The sequence below is a fragment of the Brienomyrus brachyistius genome, chromosome 17 (genome assembly GCF_023856365.1).
Source record: "Brienomyrus brachyistius isolate T26 chromosome 17, BBRACH_0.4, whole genome shotgun sequence".
In the NCBI taxonomy this organism is placed as follows: Eukaryota; Metazoa; Chordata; class Actinopteri; order Osteoglossiformes; family Mormyridae; genus Brienomyrus; species Brienomyrus brachyistius.
Genome location: NC_064549.1, coordinates 14,122,167 through 14,146,350, shown reverse-complemented (window position 1 = coordinate 14,146,350; position 24,184 = coordinate 14,122,167). Strand labels below are relative to the sequence as shown.

Genomic DNA, 24,184 nt, shown 5'->3' with positions numbered 1-24,184 from the left:
GCGGAGACTCGTCCCACTTCAGCTTGATGCTACTTCCCGAAGGCCCTCGGTCCTTGTCGCCAGGTGCAGATCCGGCACGCAGCCCCATCTGCCTTTGATAAGACAGGAAACCCACCAGCCCGGCCCCGCCCGGCCCCCCACGCCCCGCCTCCCTTCTGTAGCGCTTCCAGACCTCCAGCGTTTGAGGTGGAAATAAGCTTGTTCAGGCTGAGACACTGTTTAAATGAAATGTTAATCATTTCCTCTTCGCTCCAGCGAGCGCGTGCGCTATCGTGACGCACCGGGAGAGCTCACCAATTTAAGGGACTCAAAGAGTGGCACAGCGGACCCTGAAATTAAGATTGCTAAAGAGTACTTTTATTTGCACCAAATTACATCCTGCTATGAACGTAATTACACAATAAAGATTAAGATTAGGCTCTCTCCTCTGTGCTTCTCTAGTGTTTAGGTCATATTTTTCACGGTCATTTTCAAAAGGTTTACCTACATCAATATTAGTATCTAAGTTCTACTACACAGTGAAGAACCATAGAATAAATTTTGTTATGGATTTTTTTGTACTAATAATAATTATTATTATTATTATTATTATTATTAGGGGGCAGTTAATAAAATAATAAATATATATTTTGACAGCAACAACCATCACCTGAATAGCGTGGAGGTATGGAATATATACCAAGTATATTATGGCCAGAGTGGAGCAATTTTCCCAGCTGGAAAAAAGGAGCTGACAGGCAGCTGACAGAGGAAGTTGAGTAAAAGGTGACAGACAAAATGTAGAGTCTGAAATGAATGCTGCCAAATCACGGTGGAAGCCATAGGTTACGGTCAGCACCCACAATCACGACCATAACACGGGCCGGACCAATTAGGAGGCCCAGAACAGAATCCTCCTCTCCAGCAAAGCTGCTTTTGGACCTGGCGTGGGGAAGAGGCTCAGTGGGTAGCACTGTTGTTCTAAATTTCCAGGGCTGAAAGTTTAAAATCTATCCCAACTGTGACGAAGTGCCGATACAGAGCGGGGAAAGAGGGACAGGAATCCAGGGAGTTGGGGAAACGCAGGATTTACTTGGGGAAGGTACACGCAGGAAAACAGAACAACAGGCATAAGCAACGTTACGACGTTAATGACCGGACTGGGGAAACATACACTGACACGCAGTTAAATACAGCAAACTAATTAAACTCAACTAGAAACAGCTGATAAGAGGATTCCACACGAGGGGGCGTGGCACGCAGGAGGATTGGAACGATCAGGGCATGACGCAAACTCCTTGTGTGCAGGTTTCATCTAGGGCAGTGTTTCTCAACCTGGTTCTTGGGCACTTCCAAACAGTCCATGTTTTTGGGAGTTTGGAAGGAGCAAAAATGTGCACTGTCTGGTGGGGAGCTGGAAGGGAGCAAAAATGTGCACTGTCTGGTGGGGAGCTGGGAGGGAGCAAAGACATCACCTGGAGGTTCCCAAGGACTAGGCTGAGAAACACTAACCTAGGCACTGGGGATGCATATCCTTTAATGGACTGGTAACCCTAAGATAAGCCATTGCAGATGATTTCATACTGTTTTTAAATCGGTGTATCTGGCTGCCACAGAGCAGAAACAACCATCCATACAGTTGTTCCTGGCTGAATTTTCTTGTTAATGCTGACCAGTCTTCATAGCCTTCTATTATATTTGGCAGCACAATATATGTCCAACATTTCAGCTACAACTGATGTGTTTACAAAACACGCTCTCGATCCACTGATCCTGCTGATGAATAAATTCATACTGAATAAATATGAGAGATATAAAAAAATCTTTATAGCCCATATCCAGAGGTGGATAGTTTAGGTCCAGAAATTAAAAATCCAGACCAAGATTTTGTTTCTACCAACTAGTGGAAACTAGTGTTTGACTTGGGCTTAGGTCTGTCTGCAGCTGACGTGATGTGCAGTGAGATCTGCTGGCGGCTGCAGGGCTGGAGTATAAACTGACTGCAGCCAAGTCGGACAACTTCTACTCCTCGTAGTCTGCGAGATCTGACTGCAATGGCAGCACTGCCAGAAGGGTGTAGATAAATCTATACAAATATTACCTGCATGCACATTACTTCTTTTACAATAACCAACTTCTGATCCAAACACCCTGTGTAAAAAGATAGCTGCCAGGAAAAATATCAAATACATTTACTTCAAGGATTCAAAGTTTTTATTGTCATGTACAGAGCACAATGCAATTCTTACTTGAATGCCTTCTTCATAGACTGGACGATAAAACAAAAATTGCAGCCAACATTACAGTAACTAACAATAAATAAACAACTAACGTGTACTATTAGAACATTTATTTCATTTATTTAAACTTTATCTTAACAGGTAAATTAACTGAAAACCAGTTTTCACTACTTTACGTGCTTTTCGGGAGAAATTGCAGATAACGCATCGAACTGCCCAGGATACAAAAGTCATGCGTGTGACTAAAATCTTCAGCCAATAAGAGCAAAGTTGTGTCGTCACGGAGACGGTTCCAGTTTGTGCAGCCGGCTGAGAGCTGCTGCACGATCTGTCTTAAGTCGTCTTGCTCTCATGAGGTTTTCGTACCATGTGACATGATGACACGTGGTGATGTTTTGCAGCGTCGGACAAGAAAATCTAACCATGATGCATTGCATCAGGACCAGAATGCATTGCTTTAAGCCAGCGCTGTAAGCACAGTCACTCAACTGGTTGGTTTTAACAAAATCTTGGGCTGGATTTTTGCTTTCTGGACCTGAACTACCCACATCTGCCCTTCTCCCATTGTTACAGTACCTTTGAGTTTAGCTACAGCATTTGTCATTTTGCTTTTTTGGAGTTGTAGGAATTTCAGACAAAATTCAGATGGTTGACACAAGTATTGACAGATTTCTCCTCATAGCAAAGCCTGGCTTTGGGTGTCACTGGAGACAGGTTCAAAGGTTTCATTTTGTTTACTTGCAAAGCCTTCGGTGTTCCTGCCCAGATGAAGCTGGGTACTTCTAGCATGGCAGGAAGGGTATGACTTTGACGGCACTGTCTGTGACTGTGTGGCAGAAAAGAGACGTGTCACTCAAAGCGTAATTCCAAAGCTTTGATCAAAGTGAAATATTTCTCTAATAAGACCAATCGGAATCTCTCCAACTTCTGTAGATTCATTGTTAGATCCTCATAATCTGTACTTTCAATCCATTTGTATGCCTATAAGGTCTTCTCCGAGTAACCTAGCAGATCAAAGCAAGAGAGATGCTTTGAGAATTGGACTTGGAATGGTACGAAAGCAGAAAATTGTAAGCAGGAATTAGTAATGCTGGTGCATAACTTAAAAAAATCAGTCTCATATCCGGCAGCTGCTAAATTGGTAGTATGTGAATGGAATGTCTTGGAAGATTTGTAGAATGTTCATGTAATATTACATATTATATTACACAAATTATATTATTTGAACACTGTACTATAATGCTATAACTGATTCTAACTAAAAGACACGTAAACTGTAAATCTACCTGCATACATGCATGAGAGTTGACCAGCATTTTAAAAATATGACAGTGTATTTTTGCAAGTGGAATCCAAAACCCTGAGAGTTGTGTAACAATAAGCTGGACTCAGTGGAAGGAGTGGGCTCCACACACACTGCAGGGTCCAGTAGGCACAGAGCAGACCTTCCGTAAATAGAGGCGTGTTTTGTCTCAGTTAGTCACAGCAGGGTGTTGGACGCTGTTAGCCTGCAGTGAGCTCAGAAATCAGCCGCGTGAAACTTTCAGGAATACCACTGCATATTTATATCCCCCGCCCCCACCAGTCAATGCGCTTAACCTCTCCAGCCTTCCAGATCAAAATTCTGCATGCTTGCATGTTCTTCAGATGGCGTCCAAGCCGTGTGACCCAGGTTAGGCTCCTGCAGGGCAAAGTCAAGAGGTTAAATGCCGATATGCTGATATCTGCTCCTTTTAATTCATTCTTGTAGCAAACTATGCTCTGGCAGTACTGTGTGGGAGCTCTGCGGACCATTTGCTGATCAAAATGGACCTTGTGACCGCCATCCATATCACGGCCCACCTTGTGTCACGTGGGGCTAATTAACCACTGTGCAGAAGTTGACATCCCAACCTCAAATGCCCTATCTGTGGTTTTAGGGTGTAAGGTGGGAGGAGGGAGGGTAGAGAAAGTCATGTGACCAGAAAGAGTGAGGCGGGGTTGAATTAGAAATAGCAGCACAAGACCAACAAGAAAAAAATATTTTTTCAAGAAACAGAGGGAAAACAATCAACAATTAATGAAACTATACCTATTTGTCTGATCCACTCTTTGCAATATTTGCATTATGATTACATTGTATGTTACGTGTCTCCATATCTGCATATTTATTGTTAAAATTGTAACTGTATTTGTTGTCTTACTGTAAGCACCTTAATTTGTACTCTGTGTTTTGTGTTTACTTTGTGTTTGCTGGAAGGACTGTGCATATGACAATGTCTTCAATCTTGAAGGATGGACATCAGTGTCCTAGCAGAATTAGAAGCAACCAACTACAGTATGTCATACATATAAACAATGAGCATGTTATGATAATGCGTGTGTGTCCTCCCTGCTCAGCTAGGCTTCCCTTCCACTCTGGAGAATTTTCATTTATTGGGTTTGTTTGTGAAATGGAGTGAACCAGAATATTTTTGTTATAAAGAGATGTTTCATAAAACATCTAAAATATACTTTACACTGAAGCTGCTTTTTTACCCCAGACAATCATCTCCTAGGCCGCACATTGCAATATCAGTATGCCTTCCAAATAAAATTATGACCGGTCATGCCAAACATATTTCTACACTCCACCAGTACTAGAATTTTACCATTTATGATATTAAACAAATGACTTATATGAGGTAATTTAATCACTAAATAAGGTCCAAAATTCAGAATCAGTTTTGAAGAGACTGAATCATTTCTTTATATAGAATTATATGGATGTAAACACAATGTCACAGGCCTTTATTATGAAATCGGAATTACCCATGACACTTTGTGTCCAGCGTCTCCGGGTGGGCGTACAGAATCGCACCTGATGTGATTTCCTGGCACGGTGCTTGATCTTTTTTTAATATTTCATGGGGACTTTGGCATTTAGTGCTTTCAAATAGGCTATTACCCCGGGTCCAGCTCCCAGCAGTCCACAGCTCAGGCCTTGTTTTATGTTCATTTATGTGTTTTACCTTGCATACCAAGGATACGGTTTCCTCCTTATCTCCAATCAGAGGTTAAACGCTGCGAAATGCCCTTGGAATTGGACAGGGGACAAATCCTCGAAGCGGTGCATTTATTTGCATGGGGGCGGAGCTGTAATAACAATAAAGTACGTAGGGAGCGCGTGACATCGGTCCCATTTAGTGGCACGCTCCATTGCTGACAGATCCTGTGATACTTTATGCTCCCTTAAGCTATCCGTCGGTGAAAGTTATAGTCTCTCAGCTGTCTTTAGCGTTTGATCAGTTACAGCCCCGAAAGGTACCAGCTGAAAAACAAGCTTTATTCATGGGGTCCCCCGAGTAACGCAGCCGGCAAAGGAAATCCGCAATCCGCTGTGGGGTTTTAGATCCAAACCCTCGTTGCGCCAGATTGTCCATCTATGAACAAAAATAGCCCACAGGACTGAAATTTGATCGTGCTGTGTCAGGTGGTCGCCTGCAGGGGGCTGCCTGTGGCATTCAGTGAAACGGCGCCCTGTCCCACGCGTGATACATCACAGAGCGAGGGGAACTAGCTGGCTGACGCCACCCACGTTAGAGGAGGTGCCAGTCTGCCCAAGCTAACGTGGGTGTCCGGCCAACTGTAAGCGAGAAGCTGCAAGAACTGGGACCACCGGCCAGTCCAAATTGGAAAAAAGCAAAGGGGACATTAAATAAATAAACACCTTTTTTCTTCATTTTTATAAAAGAGTTGAGTTTAAAAATAGCCAAACACTACCTTAATCCAAGAAGAACTAACTGCGAATTGGGTGTTTGGGGGGGTTGGTAGATGCACTAAAATGATTAATAAATATACAGTCAAAAAATATGTGTGGAGAGAAATGTGTGCAGTGAGGCATGAAGGGGAGAGGGCCCACGCAGTGGATATCCGGGTTCACATTAGCCACTGAGCGTATGCAGGGACATGTGCTGCTGATCCACCCGAAAAGGAGCCAACCGCGGTGCCAAACGATGATTCAAGGGCTCCTCTGAGCCTGGGATTTTCACAGCTGGCAGATGTAGGTATCTCCATGTTAAATCCGTGACCCCAGCGCTTTCCAGGATGATTCTTCCAGTCCGTGTGGTGGTATTCCTGTCATCGGGGTTTGCATTGAGGAGAACTGCTGTTTGGCAACCATTAAAACACCTTCCTCCCACCCCAAACATCCATACGACGGGCATCTGTGCCAATTCAATTAGCATAACAATGCACTCCTTATACGTGCAAGCCCACGGCAAACGTTTACTCGAATAAACAAAAGCATCTTGTAAGATCTCTCCATTAAGCCGTACTTTTTTTTTATTCATGCGTAGAATCGGCTGCACGTTTTGTTATGTTCTTGGTGTAAGCGAGGGAATACCTTACACCATTTAATCATTATTTCAGTTTCCCATGTGAGCTGAACAAAGCAATAGTGAGAATTCACATCTGAGATCCTCTGGGATGTGAAACACTTCTGTAAAACATTCTCGGTGCACCGTAGGCGCCAAAGAAGTGAATGTCAGCGGAAAGACCTTCACGGTCAGCAGCTCCCTGAGGCTACAGGTGGACCGCAATGACGACGGTGTGGCCTACACCTGCCGGGTGGAGCACGTGGCACTAGCCTCCTCCCCACAGCAGACCACCGAGGTCCTGGAGGTGCACTGTGAGTACCCCGGCCACGTGTGGGGAAACCCAATGGCGACTGGCAGCTGGCCTTGCTGTGACTTCCTAACACAAGTCCCTCGAGAAATATAACAGAAATCACCTTAGCAGAGATGAAAACAGACAGAAATGTGGTTTAGGCAGTAGCGAGAGAGAGAAGAGAGTGGATAATAATATGGCATCTGGAAATGGCGTACCAGAAACAAGTTGGCATGAGGCACAGTTACGTGCGTTAAAATTCTTCTTAAGCGCCTCAAAATGCTAAAAGGCCACAGTCATGTATGGGTGGTGCCTGTCGGCTGTGGCATCACGCTAACGATGTTTCAAAATGGAACTTTGTAGAGGCTAGTCTTCTGTTCTCTTTCTGGGGGTAGAAAATTACATTATAAGGTATTTAATTTTAACGTGGAAGGACCCCCCCCCCTCCTAACATCCCCATACAGTATAAATGGTGAATCAAGGAGCAGTGATTGAGGCCGGTACAAAATCAGGTCGCTGTCCTCGGTTCTGATGCAGATTCCGGCGAACGGAATGACAACCCAACTGGACCCCCTGGTGACCCTCTTCCTTCTCTTCACAGATCCACCCTTTGTAGACATCACATCGTCGATGACGTTCCCAGAGGAGGGGGGGTATTTAAAACTGGAGTGCGTCTCCAAAGGAAACCCACTGTAAGTCACATGACTCGGGTGTCACATGACCACAATCGCATTATGCAACATCTCTAATCTCATAATCTCTCGTGCCAAACAACACAATGTCTCTGTGTAGCATAATCTCTTATGCCAAATGACATTTTGCACTTTCACATAGTTACGTACTCACTGAAACCTTGCAAATGCACCAGAAAATTGCAAAAAGGCAAAAAAAAATAGAAAATTACAAAACCCCAACATGTCACAAGATGCAGATCATTAATTCTTATATAGTTAATCGAGAGAACTGTAGACATGCCAAATACAAGCGATTTTGAATTTGAAAAGTCTTGTGTGGGTGGAGATTCACAAGTGTATTTTGGTGCAGCTAGCCAAACTGGATCATGAATCATTGAGGGCATTCTATAATCTGTGCCTAAATAATAATGATAAATCATATCTTAATGTTTGAAAGGACTTCAATGTGGCATGTAATTACAGAGACATGGTAATTCATGATGTTAAACGACCATTTTGACCTTTCAGAAGAAGAATGTTCGGATATTTTAAATTAAACTTCTTCCCAGTCAAATACTGGAAAAAATAAAAGTTTGAATGTGCTTTTGTTTCAAAGTCCTAAAACTAATTATCAGACAAAACAGACAAAAGTTTAAATTGAATGGACACATCATATGATAATCGTACCAGGAATTCACAACGATAAGGGTTATCGTAAAGGAACTCAACAGCTTAAGTAGATTAAAGTTAATAACAGGTATATTCAGGTTTTACTACTAAAAGACTAATTGAATGTCATTAAAACTGCTGGCTATAGAAAAACGTTAAATCCATCCTTTTATACATATACTCTTTTTAATATAAGTCTCTGTACTTTTTTTAAGTGATATAAATTTCAGAGTCAAAAGACTTATTCCTTTATTCTGAATATAGTTATGTAAGTTAAGTATTACCACACTCAATGGGCACTTTTTCAGGTAATTCTACCTAGATCTGGTTGGAGCAGCTTTCAGCTGCAAAATGTCAAATTCGTGTTGCTTGATAACAAATCCCCGTGTGGCTTTTTGGTGCCAGTCCGCTCCTACCTCAAGGGGTGACAAGTTCAGAGCATTTCTGCACACCTCTGTAATACTGAACTGTGACTTTTGCACTTGCAGCCTGCCCGTTAGCTTTAACGCGGCCTGTCTGTTAGCTTTAACGCGGCCTGCCTCTTAGCTTTAACGCGGCCTGCCTCTTAGCTTTAACGCGGTCTGCCTGTTAGCTTTAACGCGGCCTGCCTATTAGCTTTAACGCGGCCTGTCTGTTAGCTTTAACGCGGCCTGTCTGTTAGCTTTAACGCAGCCTGCCTGTTAGCTTTAACGCGGCCTGCCTGTTAGCTTTAACGCGGCCTGTCTGTTAGCTTTAACGCGGCCTGTTTGTTAGCTTTAACGCGGCCTGCCCGTTAGCTTTAACGCGGCCTGTCTGTTAGCTTTAACGCGGCCTGCCTCTTAGCTTTTACGCGGCCTGCCTGTTAGCTTTAACGCGGTCTGCCTGTTAGCTTTAACGCGGCCTGTCTGTTAGCTTTAACACGGCCTGTCTGTTAGCTTTAACACGGCCTGCCTGTTAGCTTTAACGCAGTCTGCCTGTTAGCTTTAATGCGGTCCTCCCATTCACCACTGACTGTTCTCAATAACAAGGTGTTTGAAGCCTCAGAAAGGGCCCTGATCTAATGTTTTTTGTGTGTGTGTCAAACCATCACCTGCAAATGAAAAACTCTGTAGTACAGTGACATCCTAGGATGTTGGCTATTTCTGAGACACTGCACCCACCACATCTGGCACCAACAATGAAACCATGTGCGACATTGCTCAGATCAGGCATTTTTGCTTTTCTAATGCTTAGCTATGCAGTAACTGAACCTCTTTAACCTGCCTGCATGCAGTATGTATTCAGTTGCAGCCACACAATACGCTGTTTGTATGACCAAGGTAGTCTCTGTGATAAAGTGGCCATTGAGTGTATATGTGAACGCCATATTTATGTATAAAATTCACTATACAACTAAACATGGACATATTGATTAAATGGTGGTCTTAATGTTGCCTGGAACCATAGACCCGATTCTGTGCTCTGGACAAAAGATGGAGGCGAGCTTCCTGACATTGATCGGATGATTGTAGAAGGCAGGGAGCTGACCTTCACATCTCTCAACAAGACGGACAACGGCACGTACCGCTGCGAAGCCAGCAACCACCTCGGGACCAGCAGGGCCGAATACATGCTCTTCGTGTACGGTGAGTGCCCTGCCCACCTGTGCCAGCTGGGAGCGGCAATCCACCCATACGGATGCTGAGCTGGCGTTGCTACCTGTCTTCAAACAAGCTGCAGATGCCATAAACACTTTTGTCATTTGTACTCCCCTTCCCAGGCTTGGCTGAAACATTGTTCCATTTGTGCATCTCCAAGGAATAAGATGCATTAAAACCCGTGTTTGGATGAATGGAGGTTATAATGAATAAGACCACATCCTGGTGCTGTGGCCTTTAAAAATCGTAAAGCGTTATGATGCCAAGAATGGGCGCCTGGCGTTCCACCTTCAGAGACGGCTATCGATGTTCACTCCAGGACAAGATACCATCTTTGCTGCTTTTTACAAGGAAGTTGTTGTGAGAAGGTGTGAGGGAAGGTTTTATGGGTTTCGGTCAAGTGTTTTACTGGTCTCAACCTGTTGAGGGCGATCTGTCATGATGCCAAGCAATGTCATTTGCAAGCAAGGCAATGAAAGGGCCAGGAACTTGTAAAATCGGGCGTTAAAACAGAAACTGTCGTTCTTTCATCGCGTTACGAGACTCGAGCCCAATACTGGAGACATGTAAAGGACCCGCCTGAACTCAGCCTTTTTGCTTAACATCACTGAAGGGCCTCGTGCGAACAAGTATATCGCAGGTTGCCCCCGTTGATCAGCTAGTTACCCCCAAAGCACCAAAGACACACAACAGCTCCGCCGTGAATAGGCACGGTTCACACAGCAGATGTTAAGAGGCTCCAAGCCTTCCACAGAAACAGCTGCACCAATAACAGCCAGCTGTTTTGCTCATTGGACTGCTTTTTCAACTTTATCTGATGTTAGTCTTACAAGGTAAGACCCTTCAAGATTCCAGTGTAACATAGGACTTGAAGGTCAGCCAGGTAGAAACACAAGCAGCTCATCTGTTCCTTTACAGTATCACCTTCAAAACAGAAATGCTAAATTACTTGTAAAAACCAGTACAGGCATGGACCTACAGCATTTAATTTGCAGCTTAGAATAAAACTCGAATTAAATGCTTAAAGTTACCCAATGTAGTGAACTTGTCGAGTTATATCATATTCTGTCATTATCCGCTTTTTAAAATTGGAGTCAGGTAGGAGTCGCTGGGGGCTATGAAGTTCAGAAAATGTAAAAATTTAATTTAATGAACTTGTATTTGAAATGTTCTGGCCGATCACCTCTGCTCTTCGGAACAGAAGGTTCCGGAACTTGTTGTTCTCCTCCTGTTGAACAGCTGAGAGAAATATAATTAGCAATCCAATTTGAAATACTGAGGTCTGTTGCTGTTCTTTCAAAATGTACTTGTTCTTTTTGGTGCATGGAATATAGTGATAACAAAAAAACGCTGGTGACACCATCCCACCTCTACCTCCCAACCTTTAAAGGCCTTGTCCTTGTGTTTGAGCACAGATTGAATTTTTCCAAGCATTTTTGATTATAAACTCAATACAGCCAACTGTGTTTTCAAATGAGATCCATTAGAAGTTCAGATTTAAATTAGCATTTGATTTTGGCCTCATTAGTCAAGCTTAAAACTGCATTCAGAAAGTTTTTGTGTCTGACTACACTGAAATTAGGCAATCGGTATCAAGTAAAGAGGACACTTGCTTATATTTGCTGTTTCACGTTTATTTTAGTTACCAGTGTAAATAATGTGAGATGATTATTTATGTCTTTCCATTGACTGTCATTTACATTTCTGTTTAGTCATGGTCTTACTGTCTTGATTTGTTTTGCACTAATGCAGATTAGATTTTTTCGTTTTTGTTTGTTTTCCCAATGCACTTTTCATCTTTTATTTGTTCCTTTGTGTCGTGTCTCTTTTGTTCTTCTGTTGTGCCCTTTTTGTTCGCCAGACGTCCCACGCAAAATGCCCCCACGTCCAGCCTCCCCATTCCAGCCAGTGCCCCTGGGCACCAGCCCCCCCAAAGCAGCAGCCGCCACTGGCTTTCTTGGAGGTAACGTCCCTGTGCCCCCGTATCTATAGTGCGCCAGCTGCCTGACACCCTCCTCTGCAAATGCTGCAGTAGATAACGGTCTCCCCTGACCTGCTTCTTCTACATTTCATCAAATGATGACGTAGCTCTAATCTCGCCTTTTGCAGTTTCTTCCTTGTAAGATTCTGCGGCTTTATGAAGAACATGCTTGAACTTGGAAGAGCATTAATTGCATTCATAAAGCATTATGAAATATCCACATTCTAAGCATTTTAAAATTTCAATTCTAAGGTTCTAAAATATTTGATATGAGAACTTAAGTGCCATAACTACCCAGCAGCATAGCTAACTGCAACTCTTTAGGTCTTATGGCAAAACTCCTAACACACACCCACACACATATACACTTCAGATGAAGTGTTAGGGTCTTTTTTTCCTCCTCCTCTGTTTACAGCCAGGATTTTTATCATCATGATTTGCCATGTTATTAATTCAACAGGAAAGTCTAATTTAGAAATGAAATCATTGTGAAGGTGTTATGTGACTATGTGGTTAAAATGCTGTGTATATCCCACCTATACCTGCCCCCTGCTTCCCATATACAAACTGAGCCTATAATGTATAATATATCTGACCCTGCAGTATAATATTGAGGGCATATAACCCGCTGCTTTCGGTTCTAGCCGAAGGCGTTTCCTCTGTCCGTGCAGGATCTTGCTTTGCAGGCCCTTGGACTGACACAACTGACTGGCTTACTCCTGCCAGTCCTGATCATGTCTAGTCAGGTTCTCTTGTTCCCAAGGTTGATAAACCCACAGATTATTGGGGTCAGCCTGGGCTGAAAGTAGAGTGACTGTCTAATCCGTGTCGGGGGGGGGGGGGGACACTATGAGCTGCTTCAGGTGTTACAATCTACTTTAAAACTGAAAGGCTCCTATACTTGGCTAATTAGTTCAGTTCTTATTGTGCTTTTACTGCTTTGTCATTGAAAGACTCTTCCAGCTGTTTCACATTAACATTAGTGATACATGCATCATTATAGGAGACTGACCAATCAGCACACAGCAAGAGCTCAGTGCTTAAGTGAAATCCAGGTCCTTTTAAATGAGATGGTAGCTTACAGACCCTGTCCTAGCTCATAGTGCGCCCCCCCCATGACATGGATTAGCTGGTCACCCTATTCAGCAGCCACCAAAACAAGAAAACACTTCAACAGTTAAATACAACCAGACCATCCAGTATATCTCACATTGTTACATTTAGCTAACTTGGGAACTGCACCCAAAGAAGGTGATACTGTATGTTAGACATCTTATAAAAAATAAATGCTGTAAATATGGTAAAAGGTATAATCTGAAGGCCAGGCTGGACATATTGCTTCATGCATCTGAGTGACATGGTGATAAAGTCAGTTAGGTGTTTCAGATCACAGAGCTCATTCCCGCTAAAAGCTTTTTTATAGCTGTCAAATTAAGTATGATTATACAGGGTTCCAAGGTTGCATAAAGTACTATGTTTTTAAATATTTAGAACATGCCTTCGGCTTAAGATCCTTAGCTATATATATGCACATATACAGTAGAGTTGGCAGAGTTGCACAGCATTTGCTGCGAAAAGCCACAGGGAGAAGCCCTTACATCCACAACACTTCATACAGCTGGCAACCTTTCCTGATAAAAAGATCAACCAGCTTGAAGACGTAAGAAACACAACAACAAAAAATGCCTCACAGAAAGAAAAAAGTTTCGAAACTGCTTAGCAGTGGGTTTAAAAATCTCATACCTTCTTTTCAACGAGCTAATAAATTATGTTTAATCATTTGTTTTGTCTTAATGAAGCACACTTGATTAATGAAGTCCAAAGGACAATCAGCTGCTTTCTGGGGTCTGTGTGCAGAGGCGGCACACACAAGGCTTCATTAGCGTTAAAAAACTGAAAAATCCAAAGTGTGTTTTAGAGCAGCAGAAAAAGCTTTGGAGTATCTGGCTAAATTGATAACAATTTATCACTCCAGTAAGGATCCAGAACCCACAAACGCTTAGAAACCACATAAACTGTATTGCCAAAAGTATTGGGACACCCATCATTGAATTCAGGTGTTCTAATCACTTCCATAGCCACATGTGTATAAAATCAAGTGCCTAGGCATGAAGAGAGTTCAGTGAATTCTAGCATGGTACCATGATAGGATAAGGATGCAATAAGTCCATCTGTGAAATTTCCTCGCTACTAAATGTTCCATGGTCAACTGTTAGTGGTGTTATAACAAAGTGGAAGCAATTGGGAACAACAGCAAGCACGAATTGGCAGGCCACGTAAAATCAGAGCGGGGACAACGCAAGCTGAGGTCGGCAACTGTCTGCAGAGTCAATAGCTACAGGCCTCCAAATTTTGTGTGGCCTTCAGATTAGCTCAAGAACAGTGCATAGAGAACTTCATGGAATGGGTTTCCATGGCCAAGCAGCTGCATCCAAGCCTTACATCACCAAGTGCAATGCAGTGGTGCAGTGGTGTAAAGCACACCACTATTGGACTTTAGAGCAGTGGAGACTGGTTCTCCAGAGTGATGAATCACGCTTCTCTGTCTGGTAATAATGGACGAGTCTGGGTTTGGTGGTTACCAGGAGAAGGGTACTTGCCTGACTGCATTGTGCCAAGTGTAAAGTTTGGTGGAGGGGGGATTATGGTGTGGGGTTGTTTTTCAGGGGTTGGGCTTGGCCCCTTAGTTCGAGTGAAAGGAACTCTTAATGCTGCAGCATTTTAAGCCATTTTGGACAAGTTCATGCTCCCAGCCTTGTGTTTGGGGATGGTCCCTTCCTGTTCCAACATGACTGCACACCAGTGCACAAAGCAAGGTCCATAAGGACATGGATGAGCAAGTCTGGTGTGGAGGAACTTGACCTGCCTGCACAGAGCCCTGTCCTCAGCCTGATAGAACATCTTTGGGATGAATTAGGGCGGAGATTCGTCCAACATCAGACATCACAAATGCTCTCCTGGAAGAATGGTCAAAAATTCCCAGAATCATTGAAGCTGTTATAGCTGCAAAGGGTGGGCCAACTCCATATGAAAGCATATGAAAGCATGATAAAATTCATGTCTGTGTAAAGGCAGGTGTCCCAATACTTTTGGCAATATGGTGTACGTTGCAGTAGTGGTCAGCATTGACATATGGCATGGTAAATGTTAATAATACCAATTATCACAACCTTGGCTACATTTTCTTCTTAAATAAGCATTAAATAATGCTGAAGTTCTTTTTTTGATGGTGCTAAGTAATGGCAGAAATGTTGATCAGAAGTCCGAGAGGAAGCACACTTGTCACATTCTGCCCATATGACCTCCAGGCTGATGTCCATGGAATGTGCCGAAAGTGGGCTTCAGCCTCCCTCTCATTCGGTTCTCATTCGGCCTTGCGGAGAAAAACAGACAGTGTAAGGTGTTAGGAAGACCGGGTCATAGCCGTGTGCCCAGGGTGGCTTGTTGGAAATGAGGCTATCTGGGGTGTCTGGCCTGATGAAATTACTCAGTACATTGAAGGGATTTACGATTAATCGCTATTAAACTCTATCTCAGTTCATACCTATGAAATCTCGTTCTAAGGCTGAATGATAAATCATTTCTAAATCTCAATTTCAATTCAAATTCCTATGCAATCTCAATCTAGGGCTGCAGGATTCATTTCTATTAAAATTCTATCTCAATTCACACCCCTATGCGATCTCGTTCTAAGGCTGCACGATTAATCGTTACTAAATCTCCATCTCGATTCATACTCCTATGAAGTCTTGTCCTAAAGCAGCATGATTAATCATTTTTAAATTGCAATCTTGATTCATATCCCTATGTGACCTCATTCTAGGGCTGCATGATTAATCAATTGTTAAATAATGATCTTGATTCATATCCATGTACCAATAATTGACAAGACTGAGTTACACCACATGACAGGAAGAGGGGACTGATAAAAATATGTTATGAAAACAGAGCATACAAGGTATTAAGTTTCTGTTTAGTATTATGTTTCTTGCATCTAGAAATGAGTTACTTGTTAAAAACAAGGACTGTGCCCAAACTGTCCTACAAAGTTGATGTGACAGGCCAGTGTCAGTATTGCTAGAGGTCCACCAATTGGACATTTTGAAAAATACTTGTAAGTAATATATTTTGGTTTAATTTCACTAATACCAATAACCGCTTAGCCCAGAGCCACATGCCGTCGGTGAGTTGCCGGACTTGCCAGAGCAGATTAACAGGATGACATTACCTAGTTTTTCGTTCTATGGAAAACAGATGAATGATTTGGGGGGAAGATTCAGTAATAAATTTACTAACATGTCACGTGCCGGTACTTTGAGACCTCTTATAAGAATTGAATGGACTGACAAAACCCACTATGGAAAATGGCTCCAATGCAATCATCTCAATTGTTTTAGTATTTGTGTCTTTAGCTTGCAAACTTTGAATATTGATAAAGCTTAAATATCGGCGGCCAATACTGACTGACGCATCAGACTGATGCCGATATCTTAACTTTTAACAAATATTGGATCACACTGGTATATCAAGCAATATATCATTATATATTGTTAGTTCCCTCTTCCTAAAGACAATATATAAGGCTGATAATAATATTAATGCTAATATTAATAATAACAATAATAAAGTATGTTCCTTAAAAATCATAAGAGAAAATCTTGATCACAACTTTTAGTGAAAAAAATTAATCGCGATTCATATTTTACCCAGAATCCTGCAGCCCTAGTACTCAGTAGACTTCACCACTGCTCTCCCCTTAAAAAGCCCTTGGAGATTGCCTTACACGCTCCTCTGTTTGTTTCCTTTAGTGTGCATTGTAGCGCTTCATCTTTTTTTCCCCTTGTGTTGTACGCTTTTTTTCACCTGTGATATTGTTCCCCCGTCTTCTCCCACTCTGCCCGCGGCCATGGCAACAGCCAAGGACTTTTCCATTCCTTCGACAGGTAAATACCCCCTTTGCCTGTTCGGCGGTCAGTTGAGACTTGTCAACGTAGCACGGCGTAGTCCATGACCACCCCCCGCCCTCCTGGCATAGCATGAGCCAAACCATTACCTGCGCATGTGGGGGTGGGGGCCTGCTCCACACTGCTCCAGTCTGCTAAGCATCATCATCAAAACTTTGACCTGCCGACATCAAGGACGACTTGCTGTGTTACTTTATTCACAACATAATTAGCCAGCCCGCTGATTTCCAACAAATGTAATGTGGGTCAATGTTTTGAAGTGGTGACCCCTACATCAGTTATGGTGACTTCTACGACTGAATGTGGCTTATAGGGGATACTTTCCCTCTTTTAATATTTTGTCATTAGCTGGATAATGGCTAATATTGGCTAATGGCTAGCATTTCGATTCTACAGGATAGCACTCGGGGAAAAGGATATTACATTAGCATTTGCTGCGCACAGAAGACTGATTCAGATGATGCTGTTTTTCATATTCATAAATCTGGATGTTTAAGTAATTCGGACTAGACAAATGATACTAGGGATCAGCAGCAGTTTCTTTCACAGGATTTGAATCGAGAACCTTTTGAGCATGGTCATTTATGCAATACGGCGTTTGATAAACAATCAGTTTTAAATGTTGTCCTCAACAGATATTATTCTGGAGAGATTCTCCCTGAATGTGAAGGAGTGTAGGAATTAGTATTGATTCTGACTTAATCAATAAGAGGGAAGAGTAAAAGGCTGTAATTAGAGGCTGTAATTAGCTGACGAAGGGTAACATGAAGAGGCTGCAAGGGGATGTTAAGCAGTCTTTCGTCCCCTGCCTGTGAAAGATGAACAAAACAGGGATTAGGGGGAATAAAACTGACTGCAGAGATGTTTTTACTCAATTATGGAGAGGAAACCTTTAGGCGTCACAATGGGGGTCATCACAGAAGTGTTGCTGTAGGGTTTGGGTGCAGGGGGGAGGGGCTGGGCCTCAGGTTATATCCCCGGATTTCAGAACATGCACTCTTTACACTTTTCCGGAGAAGTTACTAGGTCCCTTTTTTCCCTTGCCTGTGTGACTCACCACAAGCGGGTGATGCATTTCCTTTCTCTGGGACACTGGAACATCCTCACTGGCTATCAGCTATGGCCGTCTGACATGCTTCTGGTAATTATCAGAGCTATATATAAGCACCACAAAGTCCTGTTTATTTTCTATTAAATAATTCAGCTCCTTCGTGGGACCTCATTATCCCACCAGATTCCCAATTTTTTAACAATTAGAAGCAGTAATTTGTTTTGGAACCTAATTAAATCACCCTGACCTGCACCGTATTCCTCTGCGAATAACATTTTAAATCGGTCTCAAGTGTCCAGTGCATGCAAATGAATTCATTATTCATTCAGCTCTGTAGGATGAAATGCTATGGGGAGAAAACCTTTGAAGAGTAACTACCATATACCGTTTTATATATACATAAGAAGGAAAAGAAGAAGAAGAAGTGCAACCCTGCACTGAATAGGTGGCGGTGGATGGATGGATGGATGCATAGATGGATGGATGCATGGGCGGAAGCGTGGATGGATGGATGGATGGATGGATGCATGGACGGATGCATGGGCGGATGCATGGATGGATAGATGCATGGATGGATGCATGGACGGATGCATGGGCGGATGCGTGGATGGATGGATGGATGGATGCGTGGATGGATGCATGGACGGATGCATGGACAGATGCATGGACGGATGTATGGACGGATGCGTGGATGGATGGATGGATGATTATTGATGTGTGATCCACTTCCACTTGTTCAGTACGGGGTCATTTTGAAGAAGAAGGCTCTAAACAGAGGGCATTCTATACATATAACAAGAACAACAATAATAATAATAGTAATAGTAAGAATAGTATTACTGTATTAATGCAACAAGTTACATTTGACTCATGATACGACTCAAGTTCATATTTTATTTGTTGGTCTTTGGCCACTCCACTCAGACACCCCTGAGAAAGCATTGTATCCCTTTGTCTTGAACACCATCTTTTGCTCGCCTAATTAGCAAACTTGCTGAACGTTTGATTTGGCCTGTGGCTTGGGGTGAGGGATTATCGAAGTGCCTCGACCGGAGCCGGGCAGACCTCTCAGGACCATTATGTCATACATTTTGCAAGTGGGCAAAGGGCCTGTTATTCTCTACCATGTATAGCTCTTGGGTTGGCGTCCTGTCCGGGGTGCTGCCTCTTCTGTCTTCCGCGTTCCTTTCAATAAGGTCCAGGTTAACCCTGTGACACTTATCGAAGATGGATTGGTGAATGTTTGGGCCAGTTTGCATTCACAATATTGCATCATGTTGCTTTTAAAACTTTTTTGACTGCAACAGTTTGCATGGCGTTGAAGATTGAATATGTAATATAATAGGACAACACCGAAAGGGATATTAATACCTCTCTGGAAAAGTCTTAATTGAGTTGACATAACAGCGAGGTCTGTGCATGAGCAATTATCTCTAAACCTCGCAGTCTGTTCAGTCGCCACACAGCTCCAGAGCACCTTGGTTCTGTAGCACGGCTGTGGAAACGTGACGGCGAGAAGAAACCAGAGATGTCAATGAATTCCTAAACACTCTGCCTGTTTGCTGGTGTTATGTAACTGAACCCTTCAAGAGAACATTGTTAAACTGGGAATAATGTTCATATTATATGTTTTTTGTCTCTGGTGTCCTCAGTAAAACATAATTGCATTTATTGTGCATCGTTATCATGTAGATAATTGTGCTTTTTATGCTCAGATGGAGTATGTAGGATGTGTGTGTGTGTGTGTGTGTGTGTGTGGGGGGGGGTGTTTTAAAGGAATGTCAGGAGCTCTACCAGCAGTTCACATACATATTCACATACAGTATGGGTTTATTTATTTTGGGTTTTCTCCAGCAGAACCGCTTATTATAAATTACACTCACCATTTTCCAAGGATACAGCCAAATAGGTGATTTCTTTATCTAATATGTAGCTGTATTGTGGGAACCAAATGAGGTTTATATCCTGCGTAATAACAGCATAATGCACTAGCAACCTCTGTAGCTGAAGCAGGTTTAAACGGCGAGAGGAAACGGATGTGAGAGGTGCATTTAATCTCCAGCATCATGACTATCTTGCACCAAGTGCTGGCTCCTATGCAAGGTAAGAGAAATGAGACCGAAAGCCCCAAAACATTTAAGAAAATATACTCTGAAAGTACAGAGAACAGGACAACCGCTGCATTTTACTTATCAACTGGACAATTTAAATTTAAGCCCAGACGCCCTTTGAACACGAAGTTCTAACAGAACTATCTACACCAACCCTTGTACATATACAGAGTTGTGAAAAAAAGTAGAAGTAGTAGGATGCAGATGCAAGACATCAAATCATGTAGCAGGGATTAATTAAAAGAATTTAAATAAAAATCTAAATAAATTAATAAATTCAGCCATACACAATGACAATGCAAAGATAAATTCTACCCATCTTTCCTTATCACTCCTCCACAAAACTTCAACTGATCCTCCCTAAGAAAACAGTCAAGCTAATGAAGGCAAACTAAGTTTCATTAACTCTTGCCTGGCACTTTTACTTTAACACTGACTGGCGATTACTCATCACAGTAACACACAAGGTCACCCAAACCCCAAGCAGGGCCATCGCTCTGCCTGCTGTTCCCCACATCTTCTCCAGTTTAGACCCCCAAGCTCCTAATCACTGCAAAATTCATTGCGTTGACCTAATAGGTAGTTTAACTGGCTACTTTTAATATTATCATGCTTGTAAATGCGGTTTTGAAAATCTTTCTCAGGTATGTGTCTCTGCATGTTGATATAAATACGTATGCTACATTAAAATAACGGATGTCTGACGTTGAGCCACATATACTTGTACTGCGAAAAGCATAGACATCTGGCATAAAGATTTGTGGAAGACTAAGTATTCCTAGAAAAGCATTACACAAGATGCAACACTGGTGTGTTGTAAATTCCGTTGCTATTTGGAGCCTATGAGTGGACAGCAGCGAACAACACAAGGGATTTTGATAAGAGAAAAGAAACCAGGGCCTTCGTGCTTAAATGATTAGGAGAAATTCAGTGGTAAAAGTGTCAACATTGCCTAAAAGAAGTAGAATATTAAGTTCTGTACATGTTATGTAGCCACAAGCTCACTCAGTTGGTGAAAAGTCCCTGTGATCACTCATTCTTATCCTGCCCTTATCCAGCTGTTTTCTATTAATCAGAGGCCATTTGCACAGGGCCGTAGCACTAGTCTGTACCAGCGCATGGACTGGTACTTTATGCTTTTGTAAACATATTATATCTTCCGTCAGTTACAGGTAGTAGGATAGCCGTGTAAGTTCTTTAGCACAGAGTAGTAAAACAACTCCCTACAAAGCATTACAATTTCCTGAGATATCAGGCCTAAAAGCACATATCTCTGCATAGCTGCAAATCAGGCAGTGTGCTACTTTATAAAGAACAAGAAAATGCTCTAATGCCTTTCATTTTCATATACAGTACACCTTAGTCAATAATAGGTAGACACGACCCCTTTGTAATATTTTTGGAAAAACTGTTCCACTGAGGAAGATAACAATGTTAAGATAAATTGGGTGTAAATATGGGTGGGTATAAATTCTCCTCACACATATTATAAAATTAAAGCGCAAAGATGCGAATGCCTTTCATTTTTAATAAAACATTTTGTTCTGGTTCAGAAGCAGTCCATTGCACGTCAATAAGCCCTAAGAAGTGTTAATACATTAAAATGCCATCTTTCCAAGGAAGGGAGGAGACGCTTGTGATAATGGAAATGGCTTGTATTACTCATATTAATCTTTTGAGCCAGTGTAGTTGGATTCCAGTTATTGGTTGTTTTTGGTTTTAAATTATAGTAGTGATGCATTTTGCTTAAGAGCATTTTCATAATAACCTTGTTAAAATATGGGCTTAAGAGGACAAAGGACAATGACTATGCAAGGTTATTATGCGTATTTGTGTTTCTATACTTAGCCCCGAGTCTCCATATTCCATACTTTTGTACATGGGACGTCAAGCTGAGCTTCCTGTGCGTTTGTATCTGAAGTGCCTGTAGTGTCCCTGGTGTCACAACCTAGCTGCTGTCTCGTCAATAAAGTTTTACATTAAAAAATGCAAGCAGTACGTGCAACAGCAATGTAATTCTTATATAGGAACCAGCTTATTTGTAATAAATGTATTTATCTGTCTTTTCCTGCTGTTTACATTTAAATTCATGAAAGACTGGGCTCGAGGCTTTACATCTCCAGAATAACAGGATGAAAGAAATGAAGTTGTAGATTGTTTAGTGTTGTTTCACATATTATAGTACTGATTTCATATTAAAAATGATGGGGAAAAAAACCAAATGTAATCCTATCTTAAAAGTTTTAAGGCTTAAACAGTTGAACCGCTAACCCCAGTACCCTGCTATTATTTCCGTTAGCAACTGTCTGTTGTAAGATATTCTTTCTTTTAATATGCTAAAGAAATAACTGTAAGGTGGAGGAGAGCGACATTTCATTTAGTAGCATATGCTTGTGTTTTTGTTTACTCAGAATAAGATGTCAGGTTATTTTACAAACAGTAAAATAAGGTGAAGAATGTCATGCAAATTACATTTTAAGCCGTTCGTACATTAAAGGTCTTTGAAGTTTCATATGCCGATTATTGCAGAAACGTTGTTCCATGTGACTAAAATATAATCCTTTGGTTGTAAATTAGCTTAGCAATACTTTATCTTAGCTGTTCTTGTCGGTAAATTAAGAGTTTTTGGTAATAACTAGGAGCTACAGTTCGGTAATTTGAATTGGATTTAATGAACAGTTTTGTTCCTGCCAACATTTGACATTTGACCCTGCAGGAAGGCGTCTCACTGACGTCCTGTTATCGGGGTCTTTGCACCTCTCTGTTTGGATCTGTGCCACCAGGAAAGAACATGACTTGAAAATCTTGTATCTTGGATGTTTTACAAAGGAACGAAAGGCACCAAAGAGGCAAAAATATGGCTGTTTGCACCAAAGACTGCTGGTATCAATGAATCCAGGTTTCAAACAGGAGTAGATGCAGCCCATGTGGAAGATTCACGCCCCCAAAAAATGACTGAACATCATGTTGCTATCGACCATCGCTAGCTCCCAAACTTCTAGGGGCTAAATATATTCAAATATATCTATTTAAAGGATTCATTTTTCTGTGGTATGAGATTTTTGTGTTTAGTTTATCTTACGACTATATTTTCTAAGTGTGTAACATGCAGTTACTGTAGGGAACATCTCAATAATTCAGCAGGCCTTGCTGGATGTTCTGGCCACCTCTCTCTGTAACTAACCATTTTGTGTGCCTTCTTCTTTGCCTCATCTCTGCTGCTTTGATTTCTAATTATCACACCGAAGGAAATAAGAATCAACATGGATTTCGTGACGCATAATCTGAAGAAACTGCTTCTCGGTCGATTAGCATATAATGTACCTCCTGTACCTCTCATTTCTCTTTCTTTCTCTCCCCATTTTTTTTCTTGGTTCATCCAGATCCCAATGCCTTGCAACAGAAAGGTCCAGACCACGCGCTTATTGGAGGGGTGGTTGCGGTCGTTGTCTTCATCACTTTATGTTTGATAATTGTATTAGGACGATATCTCGCTCGGCATAAAGGTATGACATTCCTGCACCACAGAAATCCTACCTCTTTGATAACTGGCCATATACATTTTCAAGAAGACTGTCTGGTCCAGGGCTATTCAAATCACAGTCCGCTGCTGATTTTCCAGCCTTCCTTTACCTGTGAACCAGGTGTGAAGCCTTTGTGGCCAATCAGAATCAGTAATTATTAAACTATCAGGGAGAACTGAAAACAAGGCCTGGATTTGGAATCAAGGTCCAGATTTGAAGAGCCCTGCTCTAGCCTAAGCCCCGGCAACAGTTCATAATCAGTGCAGTGATTAATGTCCTGCAGTGGGCTGCACCAACTTAGCATAGCTTGATTGTAAGGTTGGGTGTAAAGTGTAACTTAAATCATACGTTGAAACTAGCTAGTCCGAAACTAGTGCTGCGTTCTTTGTTGTTTGGACCACTACTACTTAAGTTACACGATAGTTAGTAGCTACTAAATAAAAATATTGTCGAGACCAATCAATTTCATGTGTAAAACAACTCGCTGTTCCACACGTTTGTGGAGTTATACACAGCTACTGATTTGTTTTGTTTGTTTTTGTGAGAACCATTTAAGACACAGCTGCAATAATACCTGTAACGTGTCCTGTATGGTGCGATGTAAGAAGTGCGTTCACTAGGTAGCGTGCTGGGTATGGATTATGGGCTCAACTGATCACAAAACTCATGGTTTGGCGCATATCACAGTATTTGAGTCACGGATCAGATCATTCTTTGGATCAGCAAAGAAGAAAAAAAGAAAGGAGTAA

General features: G+C 42.0%; 1 protein-coding gene across 8 annotated transcripts in view; it reads left to right on the top strand.

Annotated features, from left to right (window-relative positions):
• Positions 1 to 24,184, top strand: part of LOC125711630 (cell adhesion molecule 2-like) — a 223,849-nt gene that overhangs the window by 193,595 nt on the left and 6,070 nt on the right. For 3 of the 8 annotated variants that reach the window (XM_048980759.1, XM_048980758.1, XM_048980760.1), the window contains 5 exons: positions 6,706 to 6,867; positions 7,447 to 7,537; positions 9,614 to 9,792; positions 11,666 to 11,767; positions 23,295 to 23,417. In XM_048980759.1, the coding sequence (XP_048836716.1) occupies positions 6,706 to 6,867; positions 7,447 to 7,537; positions 9,614 to 9,792; positions 11,666 to 11,767; positions 23,295 to 23,417 (657 nt within the window). Of the gene's footprint in view, positions 1 to 6,705; positions 6,868 to 7,446; positions 7,538 to 9,613; positions 11,768 to 16,701; positions 16,729 to 23,294; positions 23,418 to 24,184 lie in introns of those variants that run through there. The other 5 variants (XR_007383067.1, XM_048980761.1, XR_007383065.1 and 2 more) reach the window with 5 other exon arrangements.